Source organism: Mauremys reevesii, linkage group 11 (assembly GCF_016161935.1).
Source record: "Mauremys reevesii isolate NIE-2019 linkage group 11, ASM1616193v1, whole genome shotgun sequence".
Classification (NCBI taxonomy): domain Eukaryota; kingdom Metazoa; phylum Chordata; order Testudines; family Geoemydidae; genus Mauremys; species Mauremys reevesii.
Window position 1 is genome coordinate 60,858,605 of NC_052633.1, and position 16,531 is coordinate 60,875,135.

Sequence of the window (16,531 nt, forward strand, 5' to 3'; positions counted from 1 at the left end):
CACTGCTTGCATCCGAAGAAGTGGGTGTTCACCCACGAAAGCTCATGCTACAAAACATCTGTTAGTCTATAAGGTGCCACAGGATTCTTTGCTGCATTTCCCATTAAACTACTTCACATGTCTGTAACAGAGCTGAGGAAATATTACAAAACATTTTCTATGAATGTTTGTTCGGGTTTTTTCCAATTCACTTCACTTGTGCACACACTGATTTTCTGTTCTGTTTGCACAAATGGTGAAATGGGTTTTAGGAGCATGAATTTTCATGAAAAACAAATTTTAATCTTGAATGCTGAAATATGCTTGAAGTACAAAAAATGAATTTCAAATTTTTATTTTAATATGTAATTCAAAATTCACATTCTTACCAGTTAGTTACATAACTCATTCAAACCTGTCCAAAGCCTACTGAAATCAATTGACTTTAAGCAGCATAGCACAATTTCAACTATTCATAATGTAATCTCCACAAGCATGAAATAGTCACTGAATAAATTCATGTGTCACTTTGAATATTTAATATATCTGAGAATTTCACAATCTGAGGTCCATTCATAAACAGAAAAAAAACAAATTTATTTTATTTTGTCTATCTCCAGCCTCTAGCAGGCAGAGAGGTACAGTATGCTGTTCCCAACCGCTCATGCTAATGATGTTTTTGAAACACTACCTAGCATTTATATTACAGACATTTGTTATGGGGAAAACACTTTCTGAAAGAAATCAGTATTCATTGTTCTGGCTTTAGATCATGACCATTTGTCACCAACTGCTGCTTCCTGTTTACACACAGTTAGCTTTCAGATACAGTGATTAGAATATCATCTGGTCTGGAGGAGCTGAACTTGGGTGCTGAAATAAGAAAGATTATAGTTCAACTGAAGAAAAGTCTGTTAACAAGTTTTCATTACATTAATTGGGAAATAAAGCCATTTAGTTGCACGTGTGTGTGTTTGTGTGTGTGTATATAACTAGTTATTACCATTATGATTAAGTAAAATCACCCTCTGGGCATAACTAATAAATTTTTTAAAGCCTCATTTAATATTTATACAGCTTTTATTTTAGCATTGTTTTGTGCTATTAAAAAAAATTGGTGATGTTACTAAAATAAATATAGTACGTTCTCTTTTGCATTTGCAATATGCAAAGCTTCTTGTGCACATCTTTTATAAATGACTTCACAGTGCCTGAGACAACATTTATGGACTCAGCTCTGTCACTGCTCTTGTCTGTTAACTAGCGGAAAAGCGAAGGAGGCACCCCTAATGTGAATGAGACCATGTGCCTGTTACACGAGGTTCCAGTAAGAGCATGTAATCAGTGGCCTCCAACCTTTACAATCAAGTTTCCTGGTTTATCCTAGACTAAGACTTCAGTGAACTCTGGCTTCCAGCCTCAGTGGTACTAGGGTTGAGACTGAGGTTTGGACTGCTCACAACTGAATGTGAGTAAAAACAGAAAACATGCTAGGATTCAGTTCATGGCCTATATGCCTGTGGTGCTCCATTTATCTATGTAGATACTTGTATGGCCCATCACTATTGTATCTGAGTGCTAAACATTAATGGCTTTATTCTGACAACTCTCTTGGGAAGTAGGGGAATATCCTTAGCCTAATTTTTAAGATGGAGAAGTGAGGCACAAAGGGAAAGATTTTTTTTAAGGTGTTTAAGTGCCTAACTCCCATTGAAACCAATGGCACAGAAATCAATGAGAGTTAGGGCCTAAATAGCTTTAAAAATCTGAGCCAGAGAAATTAAGTCCCAGGTTTTACAGATATTGAGGCATTGCTCCACTCGCCGTTGCCACGCCTAAGTCTCATTTTCAAAAGTGATTTAGGCTCCTAAGTCTCAGGCTGTTTATAGGACAGATTTTAAAGATATTTAGGCACCAAAATATACGGTTACGTGCCTAGTGGATTTTCAAAAGCACCTAGTGCCCATGTCGCGTTGATTTCAATGGAAATTAGATGCCCAGGTACCTTTGTGCATCTTTAAGTGACTAAATACCTTAAAAGTCCTGGCTAAGTGACTAGCTCGAGGTCACACAAAAAGCCTGTGGCTGAGCCCCAATCTCCTAAGTCCCAGTTCAGTACCTACAAACACTGACTATCCTTTCTCAGGCTGTGGTACTACATGTTTGAACTATGGAAGCAGCAGGAATAGCCACATTTCTTCTGCTTAACTTGGATTAATCCTGTACATTTGATTTGAGGATTTCACCTTCTCTTCAACTATTATTCATCAATTGGGAGTGCTTAAGCACACTTGCAAATCATTGATGCTGATTGACAGGTGAGAATGTACAACCAAAGTTATGTATAGTTAAAAAGGAGGAGTCTGATCCCTTCCAAAAAAACCCCATTTCTAGCCTGGCCCTGTTCACATCTGGTAAGTGCAGTTCAATTTTGTTAAAAATTCACGATGACTCTTACACATAGAGCTAGAATTTTCACCTTACATCAATTAAAGGTCCTACCATTCCTGTTAAGGCATATCAAACTTGTTATCCTAACATCTAATTTTCTTGGATAAAATCTAAATCTTTTCCCAGTAAATAATTATAGCAAATTGGAGGAACAACTGATGTTTTGGGAAAGATAAGGAACAAGTGAAAGTGTCCATGAATAATTTTGTTCTTACAACTGTTGTTCTTAAAAATAATTGACATTGCCCCCAAAAAAGCCTAAGGTAAATCACAAATGAGAATACATGGGATGAAATCCTAGCAAAACTTCTGTTGATTTGAATAGGGACAAGGATTTCACCCATGATCACTGCCTCAAAAAGCTTACAATCTGTCTTGTCATAATGCAAGAACAGAGATGATAAAATGGGAGAGGGAAGATGGACAGGAATAACAGAATATGTTAAAAGTCAGCATACAACATGGTAGAGCAGAAGATTATTATTACTACTTACTATCTGACTGAATGTGTCTGACTCATTCTTGTAGGCAGAAGTGTGTCTCTGAAGAGATGGGTGAATGAAGAGAGGGTAGTGATCTGGTATTTCCAGTCAGATAGTTCCATGGATAGGGGTGTCATGGAAAAGAGCATGCAGATATTTGTGGGACAATCAGAGTGTTGAAGTTGGATGGTATGCAGGAAGACAGGAGAAGGGGTGAGACAATAAGAGACATGGTTGGATAAGTGGGGAAGGACAAATAAGGTCCACAACATACTTTTATAGAAAAATTTTAATTAGAAATGGGCCTGAACTGCAACCCAGATTTGATCAACCCTGAGTTTGGGCAAAGCTCATATTTACATTAATCAGTTTGAAGATTTAGGGCCTGATTCTTCTCTCATGTCCCCCGGTATTAATTAGGAATAACTCCATTGCAATTAATAGGATTACATCAGCGTAAAACTACTGTAAGTGAGAAGAGAATAAAGATCATATAAATCTTTACCTCTAATCCTCCTCTGATTTTTACCTACAGTAGGCTTAGCTTCTTCAGGTGTGCATATTGGTTATACTTCTAATCGAGACAGTAAACAACTGATGCATTCATCTTTGACTAATTATATCAAATGGTAGTATAAGCCCAAAAGGAATAATCTGCTTTAAAACTGACATCAATCTGGCAGAAGTATGTACATTTTTTTGTAGTTACGTTAGCACTGCAGATGAAGAGAAGGATGTGCAAATAAAGAGATCTGTTCTGCCATCTGTAGTTTAAATTCTTCTTGCCAATGCCACATGTAGTTTAAAGATGTTTATTAACTGGTAAAGCAGTTTTGCAGAGATCTATTTACACTGGAGATATTATTATGAAAGAAGAAAGAGTGATAATTAATAATCTGGCATGTTTCAAAATACCAAAAAAATTAGCTGTGCTCCATATCTGGCTCAAAAAACACATCATATCATCTGCTGCATGTGCCAGTGTAACTTTTAGAGACAGGCTGAGTTTCTAATTCAAAGAAAGAGCACTTGTCAGAATATTTTGGGGGGCTTAATTTTAGTGGTTCAAATATGTCGCCTTCATTTTCAGTGCAGTCATTCATCCCGTGCCGACAACCCACACATGAGTTTTATGTGTCACTTCAAACACTATTTTAAAATGGCTAAGTTGTGAGCAGAATGGTCAAGAATTTTCCATACACTGTTTTTCAGCGGAAATTTAGGTTTTTGACTAAATGAATTTGATTGTGAAAAGTGTCTGCTTTCTGTGAAAAAAATTGAGTTTCTTGTCAAAAGCTTTCAGCCAAAACCCAAAGGATTTCCACCAAACACTTTTGGTTTTTTGGCCAAAAATTAAAAAATGTCTGTACGATTTTTTTCCCCACTAGTTCTAATGATATGTGCCCTCTGCTAAATGTAACCTTTTTTACATACAGTGGGCCATTAACTGGAAAGAAATTAACACCTTGTGGGCTATGGTAGTTGTAGTTACACTATCCAGGAAGCCATGTTTAATGAGAGCTACCTATATACTGTTTGAACACAGATGCTCTATGTCCCTAAAAACATTTTGTTATTTTTTAAGTTTAGATAGCTAATGTGATAATCTACATGACTTGCCATTAAAATTAGTTCTGGTAGCCAATGTTGTATACACTTTTCCTAGTTCTACAACAGTTATAACTGTTAAAGTATTTCAGTGCTTTGAAGTAGAAGTAATGTTGTTTGTTTACATTAAGGTAACCAGCAAAAATGTTTGTGTTAACCTTGTGATGCCATCTGATTCAGAGCTGTTGTGATTAGCAAAGTTTCCAGAAATCCTGACACCTTTAGCCAATGGAGGATTGACTTTTGACCATCCTCTGTCAATTGTAGCACAGGTCAGTTTAGGACAATGTTTTGATTAGGGCATGCTGAAATCTAAACCTAGAGATATATAGAGAGGTATAACTCCTTATCTGCACACATGTCCAGAAACATATATTTTGTTTATCCAACAAGTACACAGACATACACTTATCCTCAAGCACATAAATAGTCCCATTATTTTGATTGAGACTATTTATATACTTAATTGCTTTGCTGATCAGGGGCTTATTCATTTTATTTCAAATTTAAGGGACTCTAAGGATTGTTTAATCATCATTTTATATGCATGCATGTAATGCATCCCCAAACTTGGTAATACTTAGAACTTACACTGCTTTATATTTTAAAAACCCTACAAATATTTTTAATTAATTGGAATTAGACTCCTATTTAAGGAATAATTGAGATCTGTTCAGATTATTGGCTAACTCCTGAATAAACCAAACACCTGGTAAGAATTTATGAGTGGAATGTGAGTCTTTGATCCACCATTTTCACAGATCAAATGTTTTGGAAAGCTCTCGGAGTATTCAGAAGAGAATACATTGCAAATGCCTTTTTTTTTCTGAACAAGAATATTTTTGTAAATTATTGGAGCAGTGCATCTAGGAAGCTGTACTGAAAGGCTATGTCATCACTTCTATTATAAAATCCTATTTTCAGAGATTCAGGCTCTCTCTAAAAATTTCTCCAGGTTGAACTTTGGTTTGTGGAAGCTCAACCCAAGAGTGCTTCTTTGTACCTAAGCTGAAAGTTTTGTAGGCCCTGATTTTGTACACTGAATAATACTTTATTTTGCAGGCAGCCGCCTTGAAATCAGTACTTGCAGAGTAAGGTACTATTCAGTATTGATAAGGGTGACAAAGCCAAGCCTTGTGAAGCCTTATCTTCTTTTTTTCAAATAATGATTTCCCAAATTGCATATAACATGAAACCGGAAACAAGAAGTGTCTTATGTAAGAACCCTTCTTTTATGTAACGTGACTGTTTTAAAACAACCCAGGAATTTGGCTCTCCCAGCACTCTAGAAAAACCACCTCCACAAGGGGAATAGATCCAAGTGCTGGTGCACTGTCTGTACTGGCATTTTACAGCGCTGAAACTTGCAGCACTCAGTGGCATGTTTTTTCACACACCTGAGTGAGAAAGTTACAGCGTTGTAAAGTGCCAATGTAGACAAGCCCTTAGACTGAAATTTCTACACATGCATAACTGTTCAGTCAATTCTTAGATCAGAGAGCATAATGGCCAATGCCTTATGTAGAAGTAACAGCTTGTGGGAGGAAGCCTCGCCAAACCCAGAGGTATTCCTCAAGTTGTGCCATCCATATGGAAATGTGGAGATAGCATTGTTTGCTGCCTGTCACAAGGTTTCAGAGGGTCCCCGAGGAGTGAAGAGGTTTGTGATCCCCTGGAAATGTCCCAAAGTCCTGGGCGTATTTCTGCTTTCAGTTTGGAAGAATGCATCCCCACCACAGAAGTTATAGGGACTTTGTTTTGTAGGCAGAATCAGCTCCAGGCAGAGGAAAAATTCCTTCCATATTTCAGAGACTGATTCTGGACTGTTTGGTCAGTAGTATGGCAGATGGTACGTCTGTGACCACTATAACAAAGTAATGCCTGTGGAATAGTGCCTCTCTTCCCTGAGGCAAAAAATACAAACAAACAAAACCACCACCACCCTCCCTCCCGAGAAATTTGGCATACTTGCCAGGGAAGACTCCCTAACCATAGCAATTAAGTTCAAATATGACTCCTTTGGGGACATTAATGTTCTGCTGAGTCATTTTATAACCTCGAGTTTGATTATGCAACCTTACACATACTGATCAGCACTTAGTAATGCATGTATTCCAACTGAAACCCCAGGGCAGGGCTAAGAGAATCTAAAGGAGTCCTATTTGGGCTCAAGCAGTTTGGTTGGGAGCCATCCCTGGTGAGTGTTCCACATACCTTGATTTAGCAGTTGCCTCATGGAACTTAAAATCCAACACACAGGAATACTTAATACTCATTCACTTAATAATGCAAATCGTTCTTCAAGACAAAACCCACACATCGATGAACAATAGTTTATTTGTATTGATAAAATAAGCTTTAAGGTATAAAGCAGTAATACACATTGAAAAGTTAATGCACTACACAGAAATTTGTGATGTCCTTTGTGTTTAGATCTAGGGCCAGATTTTAGCTTGTTGGGTTCATATCTTTTTGGAAAATCTGTGTCACAGTGGGAGCTGCTGAATACTGAGCCCTTTTGAAAACCAAGCTCCTGTGGTAGGTGCTCTACACTAAAAACCTGGCACTGAGCTCTTTCAAAAATCTGGTTTACAACATGGCATCTTTTCCTTTTACAGAGATGGTTAGCCAGATACAGCATTCTACAGAAGATCTTATTTTTGGTTAAAAGTACTTGTTTTTATTAAGTGAGACTTACTTTGTGCTCCCAGGTCACTCTTTCATCTAATCAATTGTTTTAGGAACAGCTGGGGACTTCCACTTTTCAAGAATCATTTTTTGGCAATCAGCACAGTCCTTACTAGTCATTTCTCTTGATTATGAGATCCATCTTTCATGGATGTTAGGTTTCCTAGGATTTGTAAAGATGAGTCACGAGGAAGAGAGATTCTCTGGCACGAGATGTGTTCTTTCTTGAAGCTGTTCCAAAAAGAGTTGATAGTCTTTCACTTCCAATTTGCCTGTATTGAAGGCCACTGCTACTTTCTTGCATGATCAGCATCTATTATTTGCTTTGAGTCCAGTACCAGACATCGGTGTGCTGTAATTAGGAAGGACTGACTGTTGTTTCTAATATAGAATATTTTTAAAACAATGTGATGGAAAAAAACGTTACAAGAGGTGTACTTGTTCTTACAAGCTCTTCTTTTGCAGAATTCCCAATGAAATTGGAATGCAGGGTAAGGCCCTATATTAACACTGCAGACCATAAAAGGCATGCTGTTAAGATATTTAGGGTCCAAAATATGGTCTTCTCTTTATCCCTCCCAGTTTATCCCATGTCTTTGCTGAAGCCCTGGAATTCTTTCCATTATTATCTGATCTATACCGCTCCAAGCTAAGATTCCCACATCAGTCACCATCCTTCAGCTAAGTAGAAATTAATGGAAATCTCTTCTTCACTCCTGTTTTTCTTTAGTTGGTAGGGGGTTGTCAGTAAATGATGTCTGCTTATTATCCATGGTGTTTCTAACCCCTGCTAATCCATGTAGCATGTGACCAGGACTGACCCATCAAATGTAACCTACCTTAACACTGTTACAATCTGATTGGAACAGTCCACAGAATTCTAAGTAGCCATGTTATTGTGGCTTAAAAAAAAACTAGAGAGATTAAAACTAAAAAGGAGGAAGGACGGTTCAATAGTTAAGACACTTGCTTGCCTTGCCACAGGTTTCCTGTTTGATCTTGGGCAACTCACTAAGGCCTGTGAAAGATCAACACCCCTGAAGAATGAAGTTAAAATGACATAACCCCACTGTTGACAGTGTTCAGTCGACAGACTAATTCTTCCTTCAACCTAGCTACCTCCTCTCAGGGAGGTGGAGCACCTACACCAATGGGAGAACCCCTTCAGTCTGCATAGATAACATTTTCACTGAAGGACTACAGAGGTGCAGCTGCTCCGCTGCAGCATTTTAAGTGTAGACAAGTCCTAAGTCTCTCTCTGTGCCTCAGATCCCCATCTGTAAAGTGAGGATAACGATACTTCCCTTCTTTGAAATATTTTCAAACCTCTAAGAATATTAGAAATGCTGCAGAGGAAAAATAACAGAACATGACTTGACAGAGTACTGCTAACTATAATGGTGTTAAATAGCAAATAGAAATATCATAAAAAGATCAGTACATAGGAGCCTAGAAAATAGAGATGGAAAAGATCTATTACAGACTTGGGCAAACTACGGCCAGCGGGATCGTCCTGCCCGGCCCCTGAGCTCCCGGTCGGGGAGCCTAGTCCCCAGCCCCTCCTCCGCTGTTCCCCCTCCCATGTGAGCTGTGCTTTGGCCCGCTGCTCCCGCTGGGCAGCATGGGGATCACAGCTGGCTCTGGCTGGGTGTTGCGGCTGCGAGCTCCTGCTGCTGGTAAGAGGGTGGAGAGCGGGGGGGTTGAGTAAGGGAGCATGGGTCCTGGGGGACAGTCAGGGAGGAGGGGACTGTTGGATGGGGCAGAGGTTGGGGGGGGGCAGTCAGGGGATGGGGAACAGGGAGGGTTGGGAGTGGGAGTCCTGGGGGCCCTGTCAGGAGGTGGGGATGTGGATAGGGGTCTGGAGGGCAGTCAGGGGACAGAAAGCGTGGGGGGTTGGATAAGAGGGTGAGATCTGGGGGAGCAGTTAGTGGGGGAGAGTCCTGGGAGGGGGTGGTCAGGGGATGAGGAGCAGAGGGCGGTTGGATAGGGGGTGGGTGACCCAGGGGGGGCAGGCTGTCAGGGCAGGGGTGTGGATAGGGGTCAGGGCAATCACGGGACAGGGAGCAGGGGGGTTGGATGGGGGGTGGGGGTCCCTGGAGGGGGCAGTCAGGGGACAAGGAGCAGGGGGGATTGGATGGGTTGGGGGTTTTGAGGGGAGCAGTCAGAGGATGAGAAGTGGGAGGGGATGGATAGGGGGTGGGGGACAGGCTGTTTGGGGAGGCACAGCCTTCCCTACCCGGCCCTCCATACAGTTGCACAATCCCAATGTGGCCCTTGGGTCAAAAAGTTTGCCCACCCCTGATCTATTAGGTCATATTGTGCGTGTCCTACCAGGGCACAATTGCTTGCTACCGTATACTCTCAAGTCCCTTTTCCAGTCCGGTTTTAAATTGCTCAAGCAATGGGACTTCCACCACTTCTTTTGGGAGTATCTGCAACAGCCTGCTAGATCTTGCTGTCAGGATATGTTTCCAGATATTTAACCTAAATTTTGCATAGTTTCAAGCCATTAGTCCTAAAACTTCCTCCTTGGTATTTACACTCTTAAAATATAGGTAGATTGCCATAATACCCTCTCTGGGTTGTTTCGCCAAGCTAGCCATGTCAGAGGGGAAGTCTATGTGGGTGAATAGAGAGGGAGGGGATAGGATTAAGCAACTGCATCCCATCCACCATGTAGGGGAGACACAGTTGCATCGCTCTCTCCACTCCATGGCTGCTATTGTGGAGCCAAACACCACCCAGTTGAGAAGACCCAGGGAGAGGGATTTAGTATGAGGCTTTGAGTCATGTCCCCCTGTCAGGAATTTACCAACTAAAACACTTGTTTCCCTGATCAGCAGTAACTGCTCCTCTACAATTTGAATAGACAGTGCATAGGGCCAGGAGCGGCTCTAGCCATTTTGCCACCCCAAGCACGGCCGCATGCCGTGGGGGGCGCTCTGCCGGTCGCCGGTCCCGCGGCTCCGGTAGACCTCCCACAGACGTGCCTGCGGATGGTCGGATGGTCCCGCGGCTCCGGTGGACCTCCCGCAGGCGTGCCTGAGGATGCTCCATCGAAGCCGTGGGACCAGCGGACCCTCCGCAGGCACGCCTGCGGGAGGTCCACCAGAGCTGCCTGCCGCCCTCCCGGCAACCGGAAGAGCGCCCCCCGCGGCATGCCGCCCCAAGCACGCACTTGGCGTGCTGGGGCCTGGAGCCGCCCCTGCATAGGGCATGTGTGACTAGATGACATCAGCTGAGCCAAAGTGTAAGAAGGCAGGGATGTGAGCTGTCTTGCCATGTGCTATGGTAGGCCTGTTGGGGAACCCTAAAAGGCTGATATTTACAGGTAATCCTGTAGATCTTGGTCATCTGCAAGAATTGGTGGTATGACTTCTGGCAGTGGCACATTAGCACCCCTTTCCTTCCTAGAAGAGGAATGAATTCCTATTGTACATGTTGCACACAGGAAGGAGAGCACTGCACTCTTAATTCTTTTACTTTTTCCTGTAAGCCTACCTCCAACCCTTAATCATGTTAATGGTCTTCTCTGAATTCTCTCCAAACTGTTAAAGAAATTCATACCAACCATTAAGAGCAGTAATTAGTTTCTAGTACATGCCTTTTTAGCCATTGTCATAACAAGAATTTAAGTCATGTCGCTTAGAATGTCTTGCTTTTTATCTTTTTGTTGTGGTTTAATTGTATTTGAATGTGATATTTTTTGTGTTTAATTAAAAAGATGTTTCAGGTGAAATACTATAAGTTACAATTACAATTGACACTTGCTAAATGTGAAATGTTTTTCTTTCCTTAAAACATTCCTTTCAAGATACCCTCTTTTCCCATAGCCCCTTTCACTGTCTTTAAATACTAGAGATTCCTTTAGCTCCACTCCCATCACACAATCTTCCTGTATCTTAGAGTCTTGCTGCCAGATGAGAACATTGGACAGTGGGATAGGAACCTTCCCTCTCCCAGACTCAGGAAACCGGTCAACTGGACGATATGTTTCTAAGCAAGAATCAGCTTTAGAAACTGAAGTCTTCATGTCTCCTGAGCAAGCCCTTCCTTCAGCTTCTTCAATAAAAGCCAAAACTCTTGAGCGAGAAGTGCCTTCAACAGCTAAGAGCCCAGAATCTGTGGAAAGCATGATTAGTCATTCAACATCTGATCCTACCATGACTGCCAAAGTTGTACGACCTTTTCAAAGTCGCCTTCCCAAACCAGTCTCCTCAGGTAAAATGCCAATTACACTGGAAATTAGATTATTTCTGCCCTAATGTCTGTTTCCATTAACAGAAGCCCTGTAATAATGATGTTAGATAATGGGAATGCTAAGCCTGTAGCAGAAAAGATTCCTTATGTGAATATATAAGGTTATCAAGTTGGTGACCTGAGTCCAATGGAAATTTGGTTGCTCATAATGCATATCTGTACCTCAAAGAAAATTGTGCAAAATGTTAAATCCCTTCCTCAAGAAACTATATTTGAGAGTAGGGCCAACCCTCAGAACAGTGGTGATTCCCATTGATTTGAATAAGAATTTCATGTGCTCAACAACTTTCAGGATCAGACTCTCAATTTGCTGTCAGTAGCCATATTGTGATATTAAATGTTAAAATGATACATTCATAAACACTTGCTTTCAAAACTGAACTTGGAATACAAAGTAATTTGGACTCAGTGCATAAATTCTATACCAATGAATATTTTGCCTCAACTATAAACGTAAGTCTTTTGATATGTTACCAAACTGTACAAATATATTTATAGACAGTAGTAAAAACACTTATTTTGATGTATCAGCAGAATGTGCAATTAACTATAACATATAAAACAATAGCTCCTAAACAATGAAAGACGCATGCTAAGGCCCCAATCCAGCAAACACACACATGAGTATCTTTATATATACAAACTGAATTGAATATAGTCCCACTGAGTTCAATGGGACTTCCAGTGTGTAAAAGTACATGTGTGTATGCGTGTTTGCAGGCTTGTGGCCTAAAAGTACAAGTGCTAGTAAAAAAATGGATTTTTATTACACCGCAGCATTTATCTTTATCATGGAATAATTTCTGTACTTAAAATGGGAAATATTGCAAATAACAGAGTAAATTAAACTGCTTTGGTGATGTACACATTTTAATTGTTCCTACTTCAGTATTATGTATTCTTTATGTTATGGGAATGCGCAAAAGCCCCTGTTAGGATTGGTGGTCTTTGCTGTTAAAAACTGTGCACTTAGACCACAAAGGGCAGATAGACATCTAATGTTTAGGCTCCTTGCTGCACAGTGGAATCCAAGCCCTGAGTTAGACACTCAGGCTCCCTATTCAGTGCATGAGGAGAGTTAGGTGCCTAAGAATGGGAGTCACTGAGCAGGGAGCTGTTTAAGCTAGTGCCGAGGAGAGGGATGCAGCCTGAGCTCCATCTCTCAAAGGGAGTCAGGCACCTCCCTCTGCTTGGGATTCACAGCCATGAAACCTCTTCTGACACCTAAATCAGCCCAGCCCTTTCTCTCCAAAAAATAGGGGCAGCTATTTCCACCCCTTGTATAGCCTATAGCCCAATGAGAGATGCAGCTTCAAATCCATCCTGCCTGATTTGGAGAAGGGACTTGATCCCAGGTCTCCCACTTCCTGTGTGAATATCCTAACCACTGGGTTACATGGTATTCTGGATGCAGCTTTAAATCTCTCCTGTTGAAGCTGTTCCACTTTGTATGAAATATTTAAACATCCATTGGGCCAGAGAGAATGAAATGTGAGAAGGTGACTCTGTAGCCCAATGTTTAGTGCACTCACCTGGGATGTGGAAGAGTCTGGTCCAAGGTCCTACTCCAATGACCACATCCCAGGTAAGTGCTTTAGCCACTGGGCTATACTACCACCTCCTTCTGTGTTAGTAGGTATCCTCTGAGAATGCCCACTTGATCGGGCTCTACAGGTGAGCTAGGTGGGGGAACATCTAGTTTGAGGATCCCACTGTGATTTAAGTAGGAGCCAGGTGCTGGGTGTCAGGACTTGGGTAGCTTTGTGCATGCTCACCAGCAGAAGTGTAGGTGCCATGGGGACTTTCCAATGGAAATGTGGGCTTCTACAGGGTTAGGTAGCATTTGAGCAGGAGCATTGAGGAGCTACATTTTGGGTTTAGGTGCCCAAAGTGACAATTAAATGTTTAAATCCCTTTGTGGATCTAGCCTTAGATTAAAACATATAAACACATACTAAGAGACAGTGGTCCCTGCCCTAAAAAGTTTACATTCTAAAAAGAGAACTATTAAAAATCCAGCAAAAAATCTACAGGCTGAACCTTTTTTGCTAACACTTTGTCAAGATAGAGTATTTATTGCAACTAAAAAAATGACACCTATTTATTTAACTGGCATGACTCTGTACCACATTGCCTCATACAAGAAATCCATTTAATGATCATGTAAGGCTAGATATTAGGTTTAAATTTAGGGTAAGGCCACCAAAGTATGTTTTGCTAAATTGCTGTTATTTAAATTGAACCTAAGACTAAATAGTCTTTCATCAGAATGTATATGAGAAGGTTTTTAATTAAACATATTGGAATGTAGTTGATTTAGCCATATTCCCATTGCAGTATATTAGAGTGCAAACACATATTGTGGTCTTTATTGCAAACTCCCCTGCAGGTTTTGAATCAAAGCTAAATAAAATATATTTTGATACATATTATTTTCGAAAGAAATGTATTGTTAATTAATGGCACAGCTAAGAGAGGTTCAGAAGAGAAATCTTAGTTATAGATTATATGCTACATGCTTGAATAGCCACATGTGTGACCTCAATTCAGCAGTATGCTATAGAGTAGACTCCATGATTAAACACTGTCATTATAACAAATTGAATAGAAACTGCAAGCATTGAATTGCTTCATAAGAAGTTGGTAGCAGTAAGATTGCACTGATTTTAATGCTAATATTCACTGCACCAACCTTGTAAGGTTTGTATCTTAATTAAATTGTCGTGAAGAGATGCAAAAAAAGTAGAATACATCAGATTGTGAGGTCAACTCATTCTTTCCTGGAATATTTTTATCTGGCCCTTCTTCTTTACCCTACGTCACCAAAAACACAACTATTATTTTATTCTACAGAGCAGTTTATTTTCTTAAATTTTGGTTTTACGTAATATACATGTAGTAAATAAAAAGAACTATTTGATCTAAAAAAATTTTGGAGCAAGGTATAATTTCCTATTTGTGTCTTTGTCAAAAACTGAGTTTGCTATGTTTCTCTCCATCACAATATAAAATAACAATACAGCTCTTCCAACAACTTCCTAAAAATCATTGTAACATTTTGTTTCTCATTTGCAAAGAGTTTATATTTTATAAGTCAAAGACTGACTTTAAATTGTGTCTTCTCTTCTCTCCTCCTCATAACTGGGAAGTGCTTTGGGCAAGATTCTGCCATCCTTATGTTGAACAGCACCTTACTATACAAGTAGTTCCATTGAAGAATGGGATGATTTGACATGAATAGAAGTATCAGACTGACCCATAATTGAACACTGGATTACTCCTAAACACAATCAAACACTGTTGTTAGTGTAATGATGATGAGATCCATAAATTGCCTAATCTCTTTCTGAATTCAGGAATAATTAACCCTCCAGAGCAAAGTGGACATGAACAATTTCTGGTGACTTCTGTTTCATTAGAGCATACCGAAAAAAACGTGGAAAACAAGAAGATTCTTCCAGACTGGAGCAGCAAGAAAGCCACTAAAAAAACAAAGGTATACATTGAAAGAAAAATGCCAGTAGTGTAACTAGCATATATATTTAGTCTAAAGGCCATACTTAACTGCAAAGAGTCAAAATTTTGGAGATACAGTTCTTTCCTGATCTAGGTTTTGCTGTTGGTGTGGTATGAGTGAATGGATGTAATATCATTGTAGTGTAAATGGTAAAATAATCTTTTGGTTTCTGTCATTTTGTTAATCCCTACAATGATCTGTCTGTCTTTCAATCCTTCCTTGTAAATGATGAAAAGGACAAATAGGCAAATGCATACACTTGTGTAAAAGCTACTGTTGATGGGTGCAGGGCTATGAATGATTAGAAGTGCCAAATGAGTCAAGCCCTGTTGGAAGAACAGGTGCAGCAGGTTAGCAAGTGAGAACCCTTGAGATATAGGTTACATAGGATGATTAAAAAAATAACCTCCTCAAGAAAGGGGGTGGTTAAACTGATCCACAGCTAGCATGTAAGTCTCTCACTATTGGTTATGTTGTGATTTATGCTAATCTTTTTGTCTTGTGCTTTTTTTTTAACTTGTGCCCTTGTTCTTTTATAAAGCTGGCCCAGACCCTTGCTCTCCATGGTACACACAGATAAGTTAAGTGGCTTGCCTAATGTCACATTGGCAAGTCTGTGGCAGATCTGATTAGAGTACTGCTGCCTCTCACTCCCATACTCCTGTTGTTAGAATATGCCTCTTATCCAATAAGCAACTGCCATTTTAAATCTCTGATGAATTGAGGAATGCATGGGAAAAACCAGCATCTCCAAAACTGCCGTAAGAAGTGCTCGTATTAAAAAAAGTTTTAAAAGTGGGTCCAGGTGATAATTGTACTTGTCGACCCTGCTATCTGGTTGATAATCAGAACACCAGGTACAAATACCACCCTATTCTGAATATCAGATGTAACTTCCTCCCCTGTCCTTTCTGCTGCCACTGAACTCCTAAATCTTCAGCACTTCCATGGAGTGTGGTATCAGGACCAGGGCTGCTCTTTACTAGGGATCTTCACTTCCAGAGTCAGCAATGTATTTGTCTATGCCCTCCCCATGGAGTCCAGAGGAGAAGGAGCCAATTGTGGAGTTTATTGCTTCCCCTACCACTCTGCCAAAGGATAGGAAGGGGGCATGACATTAAAATGGCTGAATTGCTCACAGGTGGTAAAGCCATGAGTGTTTTAAGCTAGTCATTCCAAACAAGTGTTGATTAAACCTTTACACAGCCCTACACATCATTTGTTGTGTGAATGCCCTACATGCTATCTTAGAAATACTTGAGAGGTTTTAAAATTGTATATGATGGGTACTTTATAAATGCAAATAAATAAATGAATAAATAAATATTATCTGAGGAAAGTGTGCAACCTTAAAGCAGTTTTACAGAGGGAAAGAGGCCGGATTCTCCCACTCTTACTCATGTTAAGCTGTTACTCACTCAAGGAGTCCTGTTTAAACCAATGGGACTAAGTGAGGAGTATCTGAGGAGAATCTGGCCCGGTATAAGCAGGAATAACTCTTGGGACATATCTGGACAATAATAGTGGCTATTTCCCATACTGTCAA

General features: G+C 40.3%; 1 protein-coding gene across 10 annotated transcripts in view; it reads left to right on the forward strand.

Annotated features, from left to right (window-relative positions):
• The window catches only part of NCKAP5 (NCK associated protein 5), a 580,968-nt gene that overhangs the window by 527,644 nt on the left and 36,793 nt on the right, over nucleotides 1-16,531 (forward strand). For all 10 annotated transcript variants that reach the window (XM_039495322.1, XM_039495320.1, XM_039495324.1 and 7 more), the window contains 2 exons: nucleotides 11,115-11,429; nucleotides 14,825-14,964. In XM_039495322.1, coding sequence (XP_039351256.1) covers nucleotides 11,115-11,429; nucleotides 14,825-14,964 — 455 coding nt within the window. The remainder of the gene's footprint in view (nucleotides 1-11,114; nucleotides 11,430-14,824; nucleotides 14,965-16,531) is intronic.